Below are 22,289 nucleotides of genomic sequence, written 5' to 3' on the forward strand. Positions count from 1 at the left end.
GTTTCCACTATTTACTCTTTATTGTGGTAGTATCTGAGAGCCACAGTCATGGTTCAGAGCCCCCTTGTGCAGGGAATTGATTATGAGTGGGACTGGGATGAAAGGGGACGGTTCCTGAGGGACGGGCTGAAGTTTGATATTTTTTCTCAAGTTTTATGGAAAAATACATTAGCTTCTAAATGAGTGACAGAGATGTTGGTATTTATGGCCAACATGAGCGATACAACTCCTTTCAGCGTTTTACTTCAGGATGTGATTAGCGGAAGGCTGAGTCCTGGGAAGAGGAGCTTGTAAGCCGAGCTCCAAAAGCGTTACTGCATTCACGCAGCACATTTCAGTGGCAAATTCTGGTATTTTTACCCTATGCCTGTGGTTTCAGAAAATATTGAGGTAAAACGCAGGTTTGAGAAGATGTGGAAGTCATCTTCAAGGGGTGAAATATTCGCTATCTGTTGGAAGATCTAGTAAGAGTGCATTTAAGCATTTGCTTGGTGCAGAGTAAGGAAGTTGGTAAACGCCTGTGGAAACTTTCATTGTTTTCTGTTAAGTGTGACCTTTTCTTACCCCTCTTTTTCTATTTTATTTTCTTGGTTGCTTTGTTGTTTTTTTTTTTTTTTTTTTTTTTTTTTTTTTTTTTTTTTTTTTTTTTTTTTTTTTTTTTTTTTTTTTTTTTTTTTTTTTTTTTTTTTTTTTTTTTTTTTTTTTTTTTTTTTTTTTTTTTTTTTTTTTTTTTTTTTTTTTTTTTTTTTTTTTTTTTTTTTTTTTTTTTTTTTTTTTTTTTTTTTTTTTTTTTTTTTTTTTTTTTTTTTTTTTTTTTTTTTTTTTTTTTTTTTTTTTTTTTTTTTTTTTTTTTTTTTTTTTTTAAATCAGAAGCAGCTCCTTGCTCCTTGGGAGTTACTGTAGATGTACTTCAAAATCTCTTTGGAAAGCGCTGGGATCTTTTGCTTGTCTAATTCATGCCGAGAAGCAGTGTAGTCCGCAGGAAGCACCATTAATTTCAAGGAACCATTCAGCTTTATTAAGGCTGATTAGTTGAGAGTATTAGGTGAGAGCTTTTGCAATATTGAAAGTGTCAAGCTATTACCAAATTTTACATTGATTTTACCGATTGTCACATTTTTTGACAAGTGTTTTAATTGTTGACTGGAAAAGGAAATGAGTATTCATGTTCCTTCTTTTGCTGCCTCTCTATTTTAGAGAGAAGAGTAATTCATTATCTCGCAGCCAGAAAACAATTAAAGTGTTGTTTCCTTCATTACTGTATGATAATGGAGTAACAAAATGGTGTCTCAGACCCGAGGTTCTTACCAGAGTTCTCGGGAGGGAGGCGAGTACTGTGTGCAGCTGAGCTGGCATAAGAAATGTCTCATTTGTCATGTGCTAGGGGGTGATTGAAATCTCCCTCTAAGCTACTCTATTAGATCTGCTTATGCACTACTGAAAAAAATGCAGGCTGTAGAAGAAATACCACTGCAAGCAAAGCCTGAATATAGTAATACTTAACTTGTAGGCAGTGCTCCGCTTATCTGGCTGAGCGCCAGCTTTTTTATGATACAGGCATCAGCGTTCATTTAATGTGTCCCTTATCAAATCCAAAAGCTAATATTTGAGTTAGTCCTCCATGAAGATAAACAGGAACTGTTTGAGTGAGAATGAAGATATTGTGTATCATACTCCTCAGAACAGTATCTGGGTACTTTACCTTGAATCCAAAGAATGTCTCGCAGATGTGTATTCAATCTCTGTTCAGAGAAAGTTCTCTTAAAAGCTAGTTTACGTAGTGAAAGTATTTGGGAAAGTTATAGCAAAGAGGGGAATCTTGGTTTTAATCAAAGGAAAAGCATGCTGGAGATGATCTGAATCCATCAATTGGCTCTCAGGTCAGGCTTTTAGTCCTGAAGGTAGTAAAGAGATTGTCTTTTGAAGAAGCTCAAATAGGGCTTCTGTATTCCTACAAACAAGAATTCTGCAATCCCAGCCTAGCTGTGCAAGGGAGTCTGGTCCACGATCATCTTTTCTGCTACACGGCCTAGATAGAGCTTACACAGCTCCATTGGCTTCAGTGCATTCATTCCAAAACTGCATCCACGTATACAAGAGTAGAATTAAGCTCCCCATACTTACTTTCACTCAATTTAACCATTGATGATTTTGTTTCTGAAAATGGCACTTTTGAGTACCTTATGTACAAACTCAGTCAGATTTGAAGGCAAGCAGCAACATAAGGACTCTTACTATATGATTGGGATAAACGTAAATAAATGGATGGTGCAACAAATGATCCAGGATGCCACTGCTGATGGATGTCAGGACCCCACCCCTCCCATCACCACCACCAAAAAAAAAAAGAAGTATAGTTAGGTGGCTGCAAAGTTTAACATGGGTTAGTAGAAGCCTGGTGAAAAACAATCTGATAATGCAAATCATGGTGGTAATGGTAGTGAAATATGGATGGAAAACAAGCAAGAAGCTTAGAAGACAGCAGCCAGAGCAATGCAACTTGGGAAAGGAACAACAACAAATGATCACTGTACTAAATCCAGTTAAGAATGAAACTATAATATATATTAAATGTAGCAGGCTTCTCCTTACCAGGCAGTATTCATGTAGCATTCAAAGCTGAACATGAAAATCTGAAAATATCACGATGTTATGTGAAGAGGATTATTGTACAAAAGAAATTTCTAGTAGTCAGGAAAAAAGAGCCATTTCTTACTAAGGGCAAGCTTTAACTATTGATATAAGAACATTAACAACTGTTAATGCTGATAATCATGAACATTTGACGTCTTCAGGTTCTTGCCAGGCTCACCACATGCTTTGTCAAGTTAAATGCTGGGAGGAAGCAATGTAGCTGGAACTTGCTGGAATGCATTAGGTGGAGAAGAGGAAACCCTATTTCCTGGCAAATAATTTTTTCAGCTGATGCTTTTTTGCAGTATTTGGCCAGCTGCATTGTTGAGTGAAAATAATATTTGGAGAAGGATGGCAGAACTCACTGAATAATATATAATCTTAAAGAATAAAATGTCACCATCACAGTGGGGATATGGAAGTAGGATAAAGCCTCGTCCTTACCTACACAAAGTAATTATTCTTTCTAAGCTTCTTTAATTCCATGGATCTCAGGAACGTCAGAAAAGTGTCTTGCCACTTCTTCCACCTCAAGTCCCTATGGTCATCTGGATGGCAGAGCCATGGCAGGAGAACTGCTGCTGGCAACAAATCTGACTGTGAGCTTTGCCCAGGGCCCCAGTGGATGGGCCCCTGTATCATGGAGGGGCAGGCACATGCCTTGCTGCTGATTCTACTGGCAGTATTTCATGCCACTTTCCCCAGAGGATTTAGACCAGAAGAAAACCACTGCAGAGTTTAGCTGATCCCTTCTTTACTCTCATGTTGGAGCCTTGTACAAAGAAAATGAGAGCAGACACCAAGCGCTGTATTGTAGTGTGATGATTAAGATTTATAAAGCCAAAATACTCTTTCAGATTGCTCCAGTAGGATGGCATCAAAGAGGAATTTTTGCCATGCTTTCTGCTATAACAAGCAAATCAGATGAGTTCTGAGTAGACAATTTTTTCTCCAACTTCAGTACTTACTATAGGTAAAACATTTACCAGATGCATTTTTGTTTTTTAAATTATAGTCTGAAGATCTATTTTGTTCTATTACTGGGGGTAGGTTAGGCACTAACGGAGCAACAGTGGAGTAATACCCCCTGCAACTGCATTGTTCATGCAGGCAAAACTCTCTGGCTGCGTTGCCTAACAGTATTGTACAGGCAGAGATGATCTCACCCTGTCTGCGTTTTGAGCTGACCAGGCATCATATGGATGCAGTTAGTGAGTGCCCCATTTGAGCTAATAAGAGACATGGCATATTAGCTTGGGGCAACGTCTGACATTTAACATGTCTTCCAGTTGGCTTGAAGCATGGGCAGAGCGAGCTTGCATCTGTCTCAGTGTGAACATTGCCTCTGCCTGAAAAATATTGCGCAAAACTGTGTGTGAAAGACTTGCAAAGTGATTTTGTGAAATCCTTATGAAGTGAAACACTCTGTAATATGAAATTATTCCTATTAGAGCTGCAGCTTGAGTAACTCTCATGTATGATCAAGAACCACCAATTCAAGTTGTCTTGTCCCTATTTTCTCTAAACACATTAGGATTTTGTTAGTCTCCCACTGCTGGCATAGATTTTGACTATTGTCACATCATGCAAAAGGGGACTGCCTGAATTTGTTCAGTTTTTCAGGATGGATGCTGAATACCGTGATAGCGTAGGCACTGTTAAGAAATGTCAGGAGGAAAACTTTTGAGGAACTTTGTCTTTATTAGTTTATAGAATGAGTTACAGGTGTGCAGATGTCTTCAAAATTAATGGGACTTGGGTCAAATATTTTTTTTAGGGTTTAGCACATTAATCCTTGTACTAAATAGTAAGGATGGATATACAAGTGTGCATATAGATACATATGTCTCACGTGTATATATGTGCATGCATATATATGTCCACATGTATGAGATACATATATGTCACTGTAGAGTTGTGTGGCAAAGAAGTGATACAACTCCTGAGTTTCCACTGTCATTTTAATCTCTCAGTATACCTTCCCCTTCCTCTCTTCTGTAGAAGGAGACCTTGTTTTCAAGCACTGAAATTTGACAGCAGCAGACAAGTAGGCGAGGAGACATTTCCCTTTTGGAGAGTCCTAATCCAGGTTTTCCTTCCATTGGCTCCAAAACTCTTGATCATTTTGTCCCTATGTTTCCCTCTTCTGTGTCGAAAACGATCCAAGTATGGCAGAGATGAAAAACCTGTACCCATTAACCTGCATCCTGTGAGACGTTAACAAGCATTCATAGTAGAGCCTTTCATTTTATGAGAGTTACATAGTGAACTTGAGAGCTTCTGGAAAAGTACAAGAAAATGCCAGGAAACAACCTAGGAGATGTTAGGAGTGCAACAGGAGAAAGCTGCTCCTGATCTGAGGGGCGCATGGTAAGAATGAGGCTCAGGCAGGTTTGTGCCAGCGTCAGAGCAGAACCTGGCCTCTGCTGTGCAAAGTGGCAGAAAGGCACCACTAAAAAAAGAAACTGAGGAAAGCCAGAAAGAACAAGCCGTTTCTCAGCAGATATGTGAGAATGGAGCAACTCCCACGGGAGGCCAAGCATGAAGGAGAAGTAGCCCAGCCAGCATGGCTGCCTCGTATCTTAATATAGCCGACTTCTTGGCAAAGCAAGGGGGTGAGGCCTGGTGGAGGAGGAGAGCTGGGTTTGCTTTCCCAAAAACCTGTTTGCAATAGCAAAGAAATCCCACTAGCTCCGTTCCAGCAAACCGTTAGGATTCAGTGATCTGGCAGTGAAATCCAGCTGTTGGAGGTGCATTCCTCAGTGCTTGTAGCAGATCCTGTCTGCCCCTTGTCTGCAGGTGGTCCGTACTCAGTGGGGGATTAGCTAAATGTGTGGACAAGAGGAGACCCCATCCTGCTGTTAGCAGTGTCTATCCTCTTCCCCCCTAATCCCCCTCCCCCCAAGCCTTTTTGGAAACAAGTAGGCATGGCAAATGTGTGGTGTTGCGTGAGCATACACTGACGAGCAGGATTCAGCCCAGAATTATTTTCTTCATAAGTGCTGCAGACCTGGGAAGGGGCTATTTCCAGCATGGGCTTCTGCAGGCTCAGGCTGAGCTGGTTTGATGTGTGTGAGTAAGGTGTTGCTTTTGCCTATTCCTGACTAACTTTGCTCCCTCAAAACAAACAAAGAAATCCAAGCAAAACAAAAAGCATTGACAACATTGCACAATAAAAATCACTCCTAGACCTAAATCCTGGGCACTGCCTCTGCAATACAGATTGGCAGGTAGGGAGATGATAAAATAAATATTGTGCTCTTTCCTCACTGTTGCTGTCTCTTACGTGGCAGCTATCCCACAATCTTTTCTGATTCCCTACTCTCATTTCCGTCCTTTTGAACCCTAGACCTTATTGACTCTTGTTTTTCTTTGTTTTCCCTATTTGTTGGTGCCTCTTGGTTCTGTCCCATCCTTTGCTTTGAGTTCTTTGCCTCCGTTCTGGGCGCTCTGCCAGTGTTTCTTTCTCAGTAGCCTCACAGCTCCTTCCTCCCCATTCCCTACCCTTCCCACCAACTCCTTCCTTCACACGCTCCCTCTCTTGTGCACATCCCACCATTCCATTTCTTACCGACATTTTCCTATTTGTTTTCTCTTCCCACACACTTCTCCCTGTCTTAATTCCTCCCTCCGCTCCCAGCTGAATGTCAGCTGTTGTATCATTAAGAAGTAATGGGAACTGATTAAAAAAACAATATCTGATGGATTGGTTTTTAGGATTGGATTTATAGGATCCTGTCAGTCTATTTCCTTTTTAGTGAAATAATTTAAAACAATTCCAAAAACCCATAAAAACTTTTCCACGTTCTCACCTTATTTGAAACTGGATGTCATGTATATTACATATATATGTCATACATAGTGTTTTAGAGCTACTGCATAACATGATCTTTTAATTGAGATCTCCATGCTGTTAAACCTAAACCAGAACTGCATACTTCTATGTACTGCAGACTTGTCTTTTACTTGAAGAGGTATGCAGTGGCGTGCAGAGGATGCGGCCATTCTTCTGAAGAGCTTACGCCTGGACATGCAAACAGAAAACCCCTTCTTTTCAAATTTGTGTAGGACCTATTTACACAGGTCTTACATGACCTATCACCTTTTAATGTTTTCAGTCATAACCTGCTCACTGACTTTCCATCTCCAGCAATTGTCAATAGTAAAAAGGTAAACCTTGTAGGAAAATGAAGGCTATTTAAAAGAAGTCACAGTGCATATAGCTTTCACTGTGATAGTGTGGAAGTTACAATTGACTCTGCAAATGCAGACAACTTCTGTGTGTTCATAATTTGTTTACTGCTAGTCAGACGTTCTCACTGTCCCTTTTTCCATGTGTCTTACAGCGCTGTGTTGAGTTGTAATGATTCAGGGACCAGGCAGCTGGTTAATGCAGCTAATGTTGTCATCCTCACGGGGCTCATTTGCCTACAGGCATGTCAGAAGGAACAAGTAATATAAGAGCATATATAACTGCAGTTGGTAATGTACTGAAAAGATGCTGAAGCTCACTTTAAATGAATAGCATAGGACATCAGGAGCTAAGTAGCTGAGAAATAAGATAGATTTGCTTGAATGGAGCATGGTGTTTCTGTAGTTAGGCTGTGCCTGGTACTTGATCTAAATGAGGTATGTGCACATGGTGCGCAGTGTAGACATCCCCTGTGTGGTATTTGTTCCTAGCACTGTCTTGCACGTTTTCAGTATTCACCACAGTTCACATCACCCGCACTTCTACACAGCTTAAGCCTGATGGGAGGGAGTAAAGAAGACAGAGCCAGACTCTCCTTTGCTGGAGTTAATGGCATAGGGTGTTACAATGACCTTCTGCTCCCTGTGTTCAGGAATTTGAAGGTTTGGGTTTTTTCCCCAAACCTTTAGGGAGGAGAAGGCAAGTCTGTAGAGTTATTGATACCATGTTAGTTGGTGTTCTGGTCTTTAGCTGTGTGCCTGCACAAGCCTGAGCCTGTGAGTGCTGCTTCATACTAGCAAGGCAAGAGCGAACCACCTATCCTTTGTGTTGGTGCAATCTGGGTTTGGTTTAGCTGTTGGGGATCACATTGCAGAGCAGTGAGAGACGCAAGCTTGTTCCGTCTCTCCATTTTGGATTATGACTGTTGACTGAATGTGGGTGTCCTTGGTTTTGCTAATAATTTTTCCTAATTCTGCTCCTGCAACAGACACTATGGGTTTTCTGAGCGCTTCGCACCAGCACGCAGCAGACTATGTTGTAAGGGAAATGTAAGAGACAGCTACACAAAAAAAAAAGTCTTACAATCTCTTGTGATGATCTGGTGTGATCATCTGTTGAGATATTCCAAGGAGCTTTATGGGTAAGTTGTTCCAAGGCCAGATTTTCACTGAAGGGAGTAAGGAGAATCACGATTATTACTGAATTTGGGCTGTATATTGCAGCTGTGTTCTGTGGGAGAGGAAATGCTGGAGAGTTTAAAGCTGTTGACTGGCAGAGGAGCAATGCTAGTTTGCAACCTTGCCGCCACCCAGTATAATGCGGTTTCTAGTTTGGATCAGTTCCAGCTGTCAGACCCCAATTTACTAACCATGTTGGGAAGGACACAAGTTTTCTTTTAGAAGGTCAGTATCATTTAAGGTTATTGAAAGCAAGGAAACGTGTTCCACCTTTGTAAGGAAAACATTGCCGTGGAGTTTTTAGGAGCCACACGGTTATAATGAATAACGAATGTATGGTACTTTGTGTAGTGTTTAGTTCACCCTGAGAAAGAGAAAATAATGGAAGTCTCTTCTTTCTGCCTGTGTGTTCAAACGAAGGAAAATCAAAGCTGTTATACCAGAGCTATATATCAGCTAATATATTTTAGGAACTGTGGAATGATCATAATTACAAAAAAGTCCTCCAGAGAGAAATTATGACTCATAGTTTATGTTCTCTTTAGTGTTGCTATGGAAAAAGAGGTTAGTGCCAATGGTCATACAGCAATATTAATCTCTGATCTGAAAGAAAAATAAATAACAATCTCTAGCTTAACCCAAAGCAGATTTATTCTCAGTTACTGCAGCACACTCCATTAAAGGGGATAACCATGTAAGAAAAATTAAAGATGACATTGATTATCAGTTTTCAACATGCAGTTAGAGAGAGTTCCTTATTTGAATTAGTGTGCACTTCAGACTCCTGCAAATGACTCAGTGGAGTGAGAGGAAGAGAAAAAAAGACATTTTGATCAAAAGGAGGGCAGGAAAGATCAGCCACCACCGACAGCTGCAAGTATGCTGATTAAAATTTCTTTATGCATGGAGTTAGACTCAGCCTGGGGTTGATGCTGGTTCAAACGCAGATCCTGAAACAAAACCCTGGCAATGGGCAGTTTAAAGTGGTGGAAAGTGGCTGCCAGCCTTTTTCCGTTTATTTGGGAAAGGGAGTCAGAGGGTGGCGGATACTTATGTGCTGAGTCAGCACCCTTCAGGCTGCTCTGGCAGTTGCTTCCTGCCAGTTGTTTAGTTGCCTAGGCAAAACCCTAACCAGGACTGGGGCCAAACAGCTGTGTGCTTGCTTTGCTCGGGGTGGTGAATCTTTTTCTTTGCATGCAGGAAAACTACCTGACACCTTCCTCTTGACACCTAGAGTGAGCGTGTGTGTCTTAGTGGATCACAGTAAAACTTTTCTACCTGTGTACTTGGCTGTTTTCAGGAGTTGGAGCTACACTTGCTCCGTTGTATGCAGTTACTGACAGCAAAGACCTTGCAGTCAGAAGTTAGCTTGAAATTTTGCTCACGATGCACCCTGCAAAGCAGGCTATAGCCTTCCTTTCTGCCACACTGTTGCATCTGCCGTGCTGATGGCAGTAAAACTTTTTATTCTGTTGATGAGCTAAGCAGATTGGATTGGGGAGATACACAGATCTCATGTCCTGCATCTATGCACACAGCTCTTACTGATGGTCACAGGAGTTGTACGTGTGGCCCAAAAATGTTGTACGGCTCAGGGAGTCCTTTGAGCCAGCTGAAGGCTTTTCACTGACTTTCAGGGTTCGAGTGGTCCCTTGCTGAACAGTTTGCCCTCTAACAAATTGCCATTGCTTCACTAATTCTTCAGTTTACCTCTTTTTTAAGTGTGTGACTATCAGTCAGCAGTCACATAACTGTTTGGCATTACAGCCTATAAGAACAATTGGTTTTCATTGCATCAGCGTAAAGGGCATACAGATATATTTTACCTTCTGATCCTTTTCTTCTTCCCTTTCTTCTGTCTCTTTAATCATCAAACATGCTTCAGTCAGGCCCCCTGTGAGGGCTTTCACTGCACTCTCTTACTCGACAGTGAAATGGTCCAGAAAGCCCATATCTGTGCCTTTTCATAGAGGAGCTGGCTCATAGATTAGCATGTGGGGGTCAACAGGATGCTCTTTGCCCTTTCCCCTAAAAGGGGACAGAAATGTCAGCTTGTTTTCTGGCATTGAAAATGGAAGTATCAGCAGCCGCTGAGTGCTGCTAGTTTAAATATTTATACCATAAGGACTTTATCACACCCTCTTTCTTTGTGCAAAGGTCCCACCGATTTCAGTGGAGGTCAAACTCTAAATCCGTGCAGCAGCTAACAGGTCAGGTCTTCCACGGAATAATGGTACGAGTGGAGCTCACGGGCAGATGCTATGCTCGTGTTATCGTGTCAAGAAGGGTAAACAAGCAGTTTTTAAAAAAAGTAATTATGTAGACAAACCTGTCAGCACAAGCATGGAATACCCCTGCATATGCTTGACATCTGCCAACCTGACAAGATCCAGGCACATACTTCAGATACGTGAAAGAATACAGTGCTGCTGGTGCTGCAGTCTGTCTCCCCCCTGAAACACTAAGTTTTGCAGACTAATGTTTTTAGTCAGGACTTGAAAATGGAAGGAGAGGGGAAGAAACAGCTTGGGGGACATCTCTAGGTTATAAGATAGCACAAAAGCAGACATTTGCGAGTTGCGTAAACATTTTTCTTTCTTGCAAAGCATGCTTTCTTATGTTTGTTAGGATTACAGGCCTGCTTGTCCTTGTAAACATATGATTGTGATGGAGAAAATGTTTAATTCTAGTCCTGAAACTGATGGCTGTGAGTGTAGTGTATCCTGAAGTGGGTATTTGAATTAATTCTCAGAGATTCTCAGTATCTGCATTTCCAATGGTTTTACTAGATAGCCTGTAATGCTCTTAAAACACTGCGCATGGGATTCGTTTCAGCATCTCTAAAACTGGATAAAGCGTGGCCAGGTGTCTTGTTTGAATTAAAGCTTAGCAGGACAAACAAACCAGGCATATCTGAAAGTGAAATGTAAACATGATGCTGGGGTTCCTGGTTAGTGCTTGGTGGCTGTGAGAAGTTGACAGCTGTTACATAAAGGTTAAATGTGCATTTTTTGGTCTGTCAGTAAAATTAAGCCTCCTAAAGACTATGTGACACTCTAGAAAATGTGAATTTATCTGTGTGCATAAACAGAATACACACTTCAATATAAATATGCGTTCAGGACTATTTAAAGTATTAGAAGTATGCTGCAGTCCAATAAAAAATGCAGATGGAGTTAGCAGATTTTGGAAAGTGCCTGACTACATTCAGATGTGCTAGAGATCTGACAAGTGTCTGGAAAGTGAAGTCTGAGCACTGGCGTTTGCATTGCCAAATAACAGCAAAGGATGAGAAAGAAAATGGCATAGGTACAATGGGGATATGAACTGAAGTAATAAATTCTTGACCTTTAAATTTCATCTTTGCCAACTTCTCAGACTACTTCTCCCAAAGACTGACATGACTGTGGTTTATGTTATGCTTTTATTTGCCATATTTGTAGTTAGTTACAAGTAAAAATGATTTAAATCCATTGTAGTTAATACAAAATAAACATATAGCTGCACAGGTTATGCCATGATTTTTCTTACAAACAGTATCTCCTATAAAGAATCATAGAATCAGAATCGTTTAGGTTGGAAAAAACCTTTAAGATCATCAAGTCCAACCGTAAACCTAACACTGCCAAGTCCACCACTAAACCATGTCCCTAAGCACCACGTCTACACGTCTTTTAAATACCTCCAGGGATGGTGACTCAACCACTTCCCTGGGCAAGCCTGTTCATGCTTGACAACCCTTTTGGTGAAGAAATTTTTCCTACTACCCAATCTAAACCTCCCCTGGCACAACTTGAGGCCATTTCCTCTTGTCCTCCCGCTTGTAACTTGGGAGAAGGTACATATGATACCATACACTTAAGAGCTTAACTCTTAATAGTACCCGCCTACACTAAGCTCTTATTGACTAACTTCCAGTGTGATTTACTGGTTACAGATATTACCCCTGTGGAGTAATATCTGTTAATCATTTCATAATGGTATTTTTGCTGTAGGTTTTATTTCCCCTGTAATTTGTGATTCTAAATACAAGTTGAAGGAAGCAACCTTTTAGTGCAATATTAAGTATCAGTAGAATTTTATACATATATATGTATAAACCCCCCCACACACTGCATAAACAAACAAGGATGTAAGGTAACTGTTGTGGGTATTGTGCTTCCCTTTCTTCCCCTCCCCCTTACCTTTGTTAAGTGACTGGAATAAACATTCATGGTGAAAAACTATCCTGTAACCTCTCATTTTCAATGAATTTTGAAAAATTACAGACTTGTAATTTTGAAAGCAGGTAGGTGGCTTTGATGAAAGTTATTAGCAGAGAATCAAATCCTGTGGCTTTGCAGACTCATCCTTACGTAAACACATCCCTGCCATGAAGTTCAACGCATAACACATTGTTCCCTTTAGACATGCCTAAAAGAGTATTTCACCTTTTTGAAAAAATTGTCCTTACATCCCTGTAATTATCTAGCTCTTCTGTGTAGATATAGCTCTATATATGAAATAATTTGTAAAAAGATAAATTATGCTATTTTCAAAATACTCTGGATACAAAGTTGTGCAGGTGCAAGTTTGATAGTATATTGCTATAAAGACTAAGAATTAATTCATTAGTGTTATCTGAGTATATATTCTTTAAGCTGCGAGTATAGATTTAATATTGCGGGGTTTTATTTTTGCTTTTTTTACATTTCATAGCATTTCATACTTTCTTCAGACTATCTCCATGTTTCTATCAAATTCCTTCTAGTTTTTTTTTTTTTTTTTCAATTTCTGATCCCTTAAAGGTACAGTAGCTGATCACACATTCATGCTTGTCACTAATGTATTTCCATAACTCTGGTAGACTGAAAAACATCTTTTCATTTCCACCTAAACACAGTTATTTCTTCTAAGTGAATAGCGAGAGGCTTCTGGCAAAAATCTTTCCCCCACTGAAATTGATAGAACCAACTTTTCAGCTTCGCCCTTTAAGTACTCTGCTCTTCTAGGCTTACAGCATCGTGGAGCAAAGCCCCAAACAAACTACGTGTATGCACAGTTACTGAGGCTGTTATTATTCACGGAGCATAGCACGGAAACCGAAATCAAATGTTCTCATTGGTATTTCTACATTTACATACAAAACTACTCACAGTGCTGTGAAATACTGACAGAGAAAAAAACACAACAGAAATGTTTGGGGTTTGACTACTCTCTCCACATTCCTCTGACCTAACTATAAGAAAGCCAGCTGACCAGCTTGCTTCTACTAGACATACTCTTTTCCTGCTAGTCTCTTATGCCAGCTGACAGCATTTCTAAATTAATAAACACCAGTGACTCGGCCTAAAACGGAGCATGTTGCAGCCTGTGTCATTGACCTTGTTCACTCTGTGTTCCAACACGATGCAATAAATTACCACTGCAGAGAAAAGGATGGAAGAAACTGAATTTCTAATACTGCCTGTGTAGCAGAAACCACCTACTCGCCTAAGTAAAACCATGCGTATCTGGAAGGTGAAGGAAGGCTCGGGTTGATTACGCTGTTTGGTCTATCTGCAGGACAGCTGCTTGGGTGGTTTCTTCATCAGATTGTTCTGTTTCCCCGCCGACTGGGTTGTTTCTTTCATCATACAGTTTCTGGCTAGGAACTTCTAGAGGCATCCCATACTCTTCATCATCTTCAACAATGGACAGCTCAATGTTGTTGTTCATCATGGCGTTCCCTTCCATTCTGGCTTCCTTCTCTAGAGAATCGGCTACTGCTTTGCCCTCCTCGGTCAGTGAGGTGGTAGGTGTCATATCCGAGTGCATGTCGGCGAATGACATTTCATCCTCATTCTCAGCTTGGTCGTTGCTTGTACTTTCTGCTGGTCTGTCCTCAGCTTCAGCAGGGCTTTCTCCTTCATGGGCTTTCTTCACGTTAAGCGTGAGGGGAGATACTTTGAAAGCTGAACTCTTTGAAGAAGAGGATTTCTGATGATGTACAGTAAGCGATTTCTTGATCTTTTCTCTCCGTTCAGGCGAGACGATCTTTGTGCTGATCTTGTTCATCTTCTTCTCGATGTTTTGGCGGGAAAATGCTTTCTTGAGGCTGTCTACTTTCTTGAGGCTGGATCTTTTAATTTTCTCAGCTCTTGATTCTTCTGTTTTCTCCTCTGCACTGTCATCCACATCATCTTCCTCGTGAAACATTTCATCATCTGAACACAACTCCACTGTGTGCAAGGTTTCTTCCAGTGTTTTGTTCTCATCCACAGGATCCTCTTTTCCTTCTGTAATGCTGGGAATAGGCTCTTTTGCAAAAACACTGGCAGGGATCTCATTTTCCTCCTGAAAGAATTGACAATATTTGAGTTTCATAGTTCACAGGACACAGATTTAATAAACAAAGCACAACCCTGAACAATTACTTCCCCCCCCCCTGGATGAGATGAAGGATGCTGAACATTTCTTGTTGTTTCAGTGTATTTAACCAGTAACAAGCCACTCAAAGCCCAAGGAACCATTATCTGGTACAGTTTAAGACTAATGAGCTGTCAGCTGTAAGATTTCTCTTTCAGAGTGACTTGGAATGTATACAGAATGGAAATCCCATTCTTTGTCATTTAAATTAGATACTCATTAAAGAGTTTAGCTGTAAAGTTGTACACCTATCCCTGGGGAGAAGGGATGGTGTGGTGGCTAAGGAGGTCGTACTACAGCCTCCTGCATAGACCTACAGAAGTCACGTAACCCCCAGAGCTTTCAGTTTCTCTAGCTAAAGATTGGGAATATCTCTGCAGAGACGTTGGGTGCATCTGAGAGGTACCTTGGATGGCAAATGCAGTTAGCGCTCCCACTGTATTTTAGAGAAATGTATGTTGCTGTTAAAACTGGATTGTTGGTACCGAGCAGCCATGCAGTCTATGATGTTTAGAGTGTGTGCTATTTCCCATCTATTTACAGCACAGAAAAAAAAAAAAATTGGTAAATTTGGTTGGTAAATTAGTAAATATTAAAAATACGGACAGGGCAACTCCTTGAAAAATAATAAAAAAAAAGTTTATGACATACAACAATAAACAGACATTATACCACATAGAAAACACTAGTAGTCACTTCTAGCTAAGAGGAAAATGGTTGCTTTTTAGAAACAAAACCAAGAAAGGGCATGGAAAGAAAGAAGGTATCTGAAAACAGTACAGGCTGAACAAGGGCAGAAGCTGCAACTTGTAACGAAGGACCTCTGAGACTACCGAGCACAGCAGCTCTGCAACACCGAGCAGTTCAGAGGCAGCACAATGAACACTCTGTTCTGCGGTAGGTTTTGCAGGCATCTGCCTATGCAAAGAAAACGAGGTTCCTCGCACACTCCCTTTTCTTTTCAGAATTGTTACGCCTTAGATCTGCATATTCTCTATTTATTACCTTTTTTATCACCTTCCGACAGAGTGCATGCAATATCACCTAGTGTTATGGATTGGAGGGATTTTTTTTTATCCCCTCCCCCCCATATTTATCTTTAGATACGAAAAGCAGTAAGTGCTGAGTGAAATGGTTGTAAATAGTCTCAGATCTGTCCCTAGTGGGCCTGAGTGTACAGTTAAGGGAAAAAAGGCCACATACACTTCAAAGTTCATGCTCATTATTTCAGGACTGAGCATACAGTTGTGATCACTGGAGAGAAGAGTGTCTCGAGTTAAATTTGCTGTCAAGACTGTATAAGGATGTCTTTATGAATATACCACAGTACTTTGTACATGGTTGTTTTTAAAAACAAAATACTCCCGACTACCTTGTAGTGCTTCTGGAACAAGAATATGCACATAGACAGAATCATTTTATACCTTGTATACACAGTATATAATCATATATACTGTGATTCAAGTGTGTTGATGAATATCCCTCAGGGATATAAAAATGAAAAGTATCAAAAAATTGATGGCTGTTTGACAGTTTGTATGTGCTTTGCTTCTACGGTTTCCGCACCCCTTCCTGGACCAGCAGCCTCAGTCAGATACACTGGCACAGATGAAGCTTTCCAAGCCCTTTGCCTGCAGTGGAACATCTAATAAAGCCAGCATTCTTCTCCCGACACCTATAATGTTGTTGCAACTATCGGCAATAGTGACCAAGATAACAAAACAAAGAAATCCTGCACCAGCTTTAAGTGAAAACAGCTGTAACTGCAGTACAAATATTTGTATTTTCTCTCCACTGCAGTTAATGAAATGTGGATTACATGAGTGGGTGCAGTATTAAATTATTCCCCAGAGCATGAGAACTCAGTATAAAGCATAATTTACATGTCTTGTGCATTCTTTCCAAACCTAGGTAATCACATACATACAGTTTTAAGCATCTCAACATTCAGGTGTTAAGTGACCGAATGGCATAGAAAACTCTGATTTTAATGAGTAAAGATGGGTTGTAACTTTTAAAGTATTTAGTCTAGGAAAGTGGTGTTGCATGAGATGACTGATCACAGTGCAGTCTGAGCCAGAGATGGGTCTGTGTGGCTCATCTCAAGGTCAGTTTAGCTCTGTGTCTACAGTATTCACGTTAAACTGAAGTACTGCATGCAGTCTCTAGAAGAATATGAACATAGATTTTATTTCAATTTTTATCAAATTTGTGACTGAGTAGAAGGGAGACTGTCAAACTATCCATATTTATAAAGAAAAAAAAGCAAACAAAAATATACTACATAATAATGAGCTAATGATTCAATTAAAAGCAGGTCCTAGGTGGTCTTTGGCTATCAGACAGTACTGGCATTCAAGAAATCACCTCTCTGTCTAAGCTTCCTGCATGGCCCTGGAAAACATCAGCCTCTGGGCATCTATTACTCTGCTTGTAAAATGGGAATGGCATGCTTTCCTATCTCATGTTTCTAAAAGACCTTAGGATCGCAGGAACTATTGAAATGAAATGAAAATAAATTAAGTAAAATGCTTTGGAAATACAAAGCTGGTATAGTAGGAATGCTCTGTGGTGGAACAGACGTTTCTGTTTCAAATACAGTTACTGATAACGTGTTGTAAGTGGGCTATTGGTAACTTTTTGGTCTAACAAGTTTATATGACACCTATATTTTGTTTTGATGTATTTTTCAAGCAGTCTAGTATTTCATTTAGGAAGACTAGAACAATACACTGAAAAATGCCAGCTGTTACAAACTGCGTAACTATTTTCCATGCCAAAAAAGTAGAACTTTGATCTTTTCTTCTTGATCTAATCTAAAATTCTGAGAAAGCAATACATCTTTTTATTTTCCACATCCGAGTTCAAAAACAGCACTTGCATTTTCTCAGATGAGCTTGACTGTAGGTAGCTAGCTCCTCTGAATTTTATTTTTTCCGTGTAGGAGCCGAATAGACTTGTGCAAGTTCTCTGTGTAAAACAACTCTTGCTAATACTAGCAATACTTGCCAAGTTAAAATCAGTGCCTTCCCTGTGGCTTTGATCAGCCATTCTCGGGAACTTTCTATAGGTTATAATCTCAACCCTATCTTTTACCAGAAAGGAAGATAAGATCCATAATGGCGTACTACAAAACCAGATGGCCTGAGTGAACAGGTAGTTAATTTACTCAGGAGTGCTGAATCTCTGATGCTGCATAAGGGAAATCGGTGTGCTTTGGTTTGGATTTTTGATAGGTTTGTGGTAAGAGGCCATGGCCTTCAAGAAGGGGAGATGGTATTTTCTCATGCTGACAGCAGTCCAGGCTCCTCTGTACTTTGTAGATGCTGTTATATGCCTAAATGATTACTAGTCTAAAACTTGTTTTGCTACACAAAATAGGTCAAAAGATGACAAATCCTTCTAAAAACAGCTATAGCTCCACCTGCTTTCCTTCAGACAAATAAATGCTCTTCAGACCTGGATGTCACCACGGGGAGGGAGGAGGGCAGGGCGGAGGAAATTGCCAGCTGCCCATTTGCACGTCCTGTGCAGGCTGGGGTGTTCTGGGAGTGCGTTGTGGGTTTGGCTGCACGGTCCCCCTGACCTCCCACAGCACAGCTGGATCAAGTCCTAAGAGCCATATGAGATATTTTTGTCGTTAATCTATGTAAGAGTGTTCTCCCTGCAAGGCGCCAGTGGGAAATTTAGTAGTTAGATCATAGCATTATCGGTTTGTAATTCTTCTGTTTCCTTCACTTGTTCGTTTTTGAGTTTGAAGTTGCTTTTTCAAAAGATTATTACAGCGACCCAAACAACAAAATACAACCAAATGGCTAATTTCCTGTACCCTCCTCTTGCTTCATTTCAGGATGAAGCATTTACCAAGAGCAGCATCTGAAAGGGGCTTTTGAATATCAGTGTGCTTGACCCCAAGCTGTAACTTTAACTTATTTTATCTGTCCTATTCACTAGTAAACATGACATTTAATTGAAAAATTAAACATGAGCCTTTTGTATCTTGCATTTTGCTTCTGTAAGAGCAGCATGGGGCTTGAATATCAGTGTGCTTGACCCCAAGCTGTAACTTTAACTTATTTTATCTGTCCTATTCACTAGTAAACATGACATTTAATTGAAAAATTAAACATGAGCCTTTTGTATCTTGCATTTTGCTTCTGTAGCTAAAATAGCAAACAAAAACCCCACCAAACCAGAACCAAAAAGCTGGTCATGTGGCAAGAACAAAATAAAGGGGAACAATGCCAAAGCTTAACAAGGATTTTTGAAACAGTCACTTCAGTGTTTTGCTAAATTGCTGTGTCACTTGTGGCATTTGTAATAACTTTTGCATCCTCAAATGCTTGGAACGGAGCTCCATTAACATATGGCACAAATTAAAGAAATATGTGCAAACTGGGAACAATGCAGACAGTCTAGGGAGAGAAAACTAAGAGCATTTTAATGGAAAATATATAAATAGCTGAACTTTTCTAAACGCAGTTCATTCTCAGCATGTATGCTGATGGAAGGCCGATGCTGGTGAGTGGCAGCACGGTTTCATAAAGCGCAGAGCTGGAGCTCAGTCGTGTTTTGGCTATGCTCAGTGCTCCCACCAAGTATCAGGGAGTTTGAGGTATATGGTGAATGCAGAACTGAATCACAAATGTGTATTTTTATTTTCATAGCAAGCTGTCTTCCCAAGCCGGAAAAGCGGGTCCTAATGAGAAACATGCTGTGTGATGTTTGGGATTGGTTTTTTTTCAGTGGAAAAAAAGAATCCCCCAACTGAAGAGAAGCCTCATATATCCAGATTTCCCTTTTGTTTTTACAGAAATCTGGCGTCAATATGGCTTCATTGCTGTGACTTCTCCTTCCTGCAATTGTTTTTCCATGGATTCCTGCTCGGGGCAGTACAGAAACCCAGCCAGCCTTCTGCTCTTTTCCCCCTGTACAATTATCCCAGCAAGGCAGTGGCCCTGCTGACTACTGGGTCATCCCACCTCCACCTTGTAAGGACACCCCGCAGGGAGATTTTGAGGAGGTGGGCACGCAGGTAAGGCACCTGCCCAGGCCGGCAGCAGGCGTACGGGCACAGTCTCGTGAGCACCCGCCATCCCTCTGGGTGCGGCCACTTCCCCAGTGGAAAATCCCAGCTCCTCCCAGGCTCCACCAGAGAAAGCCCTAGGCGCTGCCCACCCTGGCCACCCTCCCACGCCCCAGGAAGCTCTGCCGGCTGCCCTGGTTTTCCAGACAGCCACGCTGCCTTTTAGCAACAGGCCAGTGCCAGGAGCAATTCCCAGTTGACAGCTGAATTTTTTTTTACTGAATTTAACAGCAGTGTTTCTTTTCTAAGGCTTGTGTTCCTGATCTGCATCAGCTTGGGATCGGTTAAGTTCACCTCCCCCCTGGCGTGGCAACATATTTTCCAGTGAGAGATGGGAACACTGTCAACTAAATCCTTGTAAAAGCAATGACGAACAGACCTCCTGTCCAAAGGTACCACCCCAGTGACGGGCGGTGGAGAAGCAGTAGATTTTCTTTAGCTGTTGTTCTGGGACACAGACCTGTGTTGTTTTGGTTTGGGTTTGTGCACTTCAAGACCCAGTATTAAGGAAAGGCTTGGAGGTTTAAATAGGCCTTAGCTTTGCAATACTGTTTAGTGTCAGGAAGCAAGCCAAGCCAGCCCTCCCCTGTCGGGACGCTGCTTTACCCTTCAAACCCTTCTTGGCGAGTTTCACCAGTACTTTTTACCCAGTGCCTGCAGATCACTGCCGCTAGGCAGCAGTAATGGGGATCCCTAGCTGAGGCAACCGTAACTGCCCACACACAGCTGTGTTTTTGTCTTTCCTCTACACACTATGTCATCTTAAAATGCTGAAATTTGGGTTCTCTGGAGGAAGACGCTGTGGTTGCAACAACAAGGCCTTAATTCTCACGCTTGCAGGTAGCAGAAATGTCACAAAATTACCTTCCCACAGGCCAAGCTGGTGCACCCTCCCCACGGGAAACGTTCAAGGTCTAGGTCTGAACCTGGAGGCGGGAGCCAGTCGTTAGCTAACACAGCCTGGGAGATGGCAATGTTTTGACTTACAGTAACAGATCTTAAATTACTTGGAGAAGTCCAGAGAACATGTGTCTTTTAATTTACCCAGTCCCTGGAATAATTTCAACATTCCTTCTAGGGTGGAAACCACTGTGCTCTGTATGTGCTGCAGCTCCTCCTCTTCTGGCTTGACAAGCCTGGACAGTAATTTGGGAGAACAATAAGCAGGGAGGTGGGGGCTTCCTTTCTGGGGGGAAGTGCCTGTGTACTAACCAGGCCTGCCAGCTTTTAAAATCAAGTTCTGCCCTGTTGTTTTGGGCTTGTTTATATAGAAAAAAACCCCCAACAACCCAAGGAGTAGAGTTAGCTACTGACATGTAATATGCAATCGACAAGTTTAGCCTGAGGAGCTGGTGATGTGCCCGACCTGTGGCTGCTCCAGCCCCGTGCTTGCTCTCCTTCCTTCCCCCAGTCCGTTGTGGAGGTCTGTCTTGTCTATTTTTTGTAAAGATGTAAAAGTCACATCCTGTGTTTAGTTAAAGCTCACGCCGTGTTCTGTCCAGACCATTGCTTAAAAAGGGGAAAATATGCAAACTGCTGCTATCACTGGATGGACTCCCAGGAAGCTGAGTTTTTAGCTCATCCCTGAGTGGGCCAGGGCCAGAACAGCCTCAGGAGCAAAGCTGGGTGTGAGGCTGATTGTGACAGGGAGCTGCAGCGCTGCCCCTCTCCTGCTTCTGAGGGCAGATGCAAGGGCAGTTTTTAGGGGCACTGCTACAAGTTAGCAAAATGGTCTCTTTTCTCAAGTTTGCTAAAAAAAAAAAAAAAAAAAAAAGCCTTCAAGTTTGCTTAAAAAACAAAAAGGAAAACACAACAAAACAATTCTTTCCCCACGCATGCTAAGACTTAGTAAAAGATAGCTCTTTCCCCAAGTTTGCTGAGAGTTAATGAAACAAGGTCTCGTTCCTGAGGTTTGCTAAGAGTGAGTAAAAAACAGCTCTTTCTCCAAGTTTGCCAACAGTAAAAGAGGGCTCCTTCCCCACAGTTTGCTAAAAGTTAGCAAAAAAAGGGCTCTTTCCCCATCTTTGCTAAGAGTTAGCAAAAAAATAAAGGGCATTTTCCCCAAGTTCACCAAGTGTTAGCAAAAAAGACAGCTCTTTCCCCAGGTTTGCTAGGAGTTAGCAAAACAGGCTCTTTCCCCAAGTTTGCTAAGAGTAAAAGCGGGCGTTTCTCCTAAAGTTGCTAAGAATAAAAGAGAGCTCTTCCCCCAAGTTTGCTAAGAGTTAGCAAAAAAGACTGCTCTTTCCCCAAGCTTGCTGAGATTGAAAGAAGGTTTTTCTCCCAACTTTGCTAAGTTAGCAAAAAGGCAGCTTTTTTTTTTCCAAGTTTGCTAAGAGTTAGTAGTAAGTCAGCTCTTTCCCCAGTTTTGCTAGGAGTTAGCAGAAACAGGCTCTTCCCCCGCCCTCGTGAGGAAGGTGCGGGGGGGATGCAGGGCGCGGTGGCCGGGGGGCACGGGGTGGTCGCAGGGCCCCTCACCTGGAAGATGAGCACCTTGAAGCGGTCCCGCCGGAGCAGCTGTGCGTGATGCTGCTCCAGGCGTCGCACCTGGTCGCACTGCCTCTCCAGCCGCTCCCGCACGGCGCGGGCGGGGGCGCACACCTTCCGCGACTTCTCCAGCAGCTTCTCCACCGCTTCCCCCGTCGCCCCGTGGCTGCGGCACAATTTCCCCAGGTCTCCCTGAATACCCCGCACCGCCCCTTCCAAACCCCGCTGCCTCTGCTCCATCTGCCGCTGTTGTCCTTCCACCGCTTCCAACATCGATACCAGCTTCTCCAGCAAGGCCAGGACGGTCAGGGCGTTCACCTGCCCCCCG

The 22,289-nt window shown here is 41.8% G+C and overlaps 1 protein-coding gene across 1 annotated transcript; it reads right to left on the minus strand.

Moving 5' to 3' along the window:
- Nucleotides 1–12,344: 12,344 nt before the first annotated feature.
- SDPR (serum deprivation response) lies at nucleotides 12,345–22,283 on the minus strand. The gene is made up of 2 exons (XM_009277166.2): nucleotides 21,953–22,283; nucleotides 12,345–14,319 (listed from the first exon to the last, which is right to left on the minus strand). The coding sequence occupies exons 1-2, from the start codon at nucleotides 22,232–22,234 to the stop codon at nucleotides 13,525–13,527; spliced, it is 1,077 nt and encodes a 358-aa protein (XP_009275441.2). The 5' UTR covers nucleotides 22,235–22,283; the 3' UTR covers nucleotides 12,345–13,524.
- Nucleotides 22,284–22,289: the final 6 nt, after the last annotated feature.

This window comes from Aptenodytes forsteri, unplaced genomic scaffold, assembly GCF_000699145.1.
Source record: "Aptenodytes forsteri isolate BGI_AS27 unplaced genomic scaffold, ASM69914v1 Scaffold145, whole genome shotgun sequence".
NCBI classification, from domain to species: domain Eukaryota; kingdom Metazoa; phylum Chordata; class Aves; order Sphenisciformes; family Spheniscidae; genus Aptenodytes; species Aptenodytes forsteri.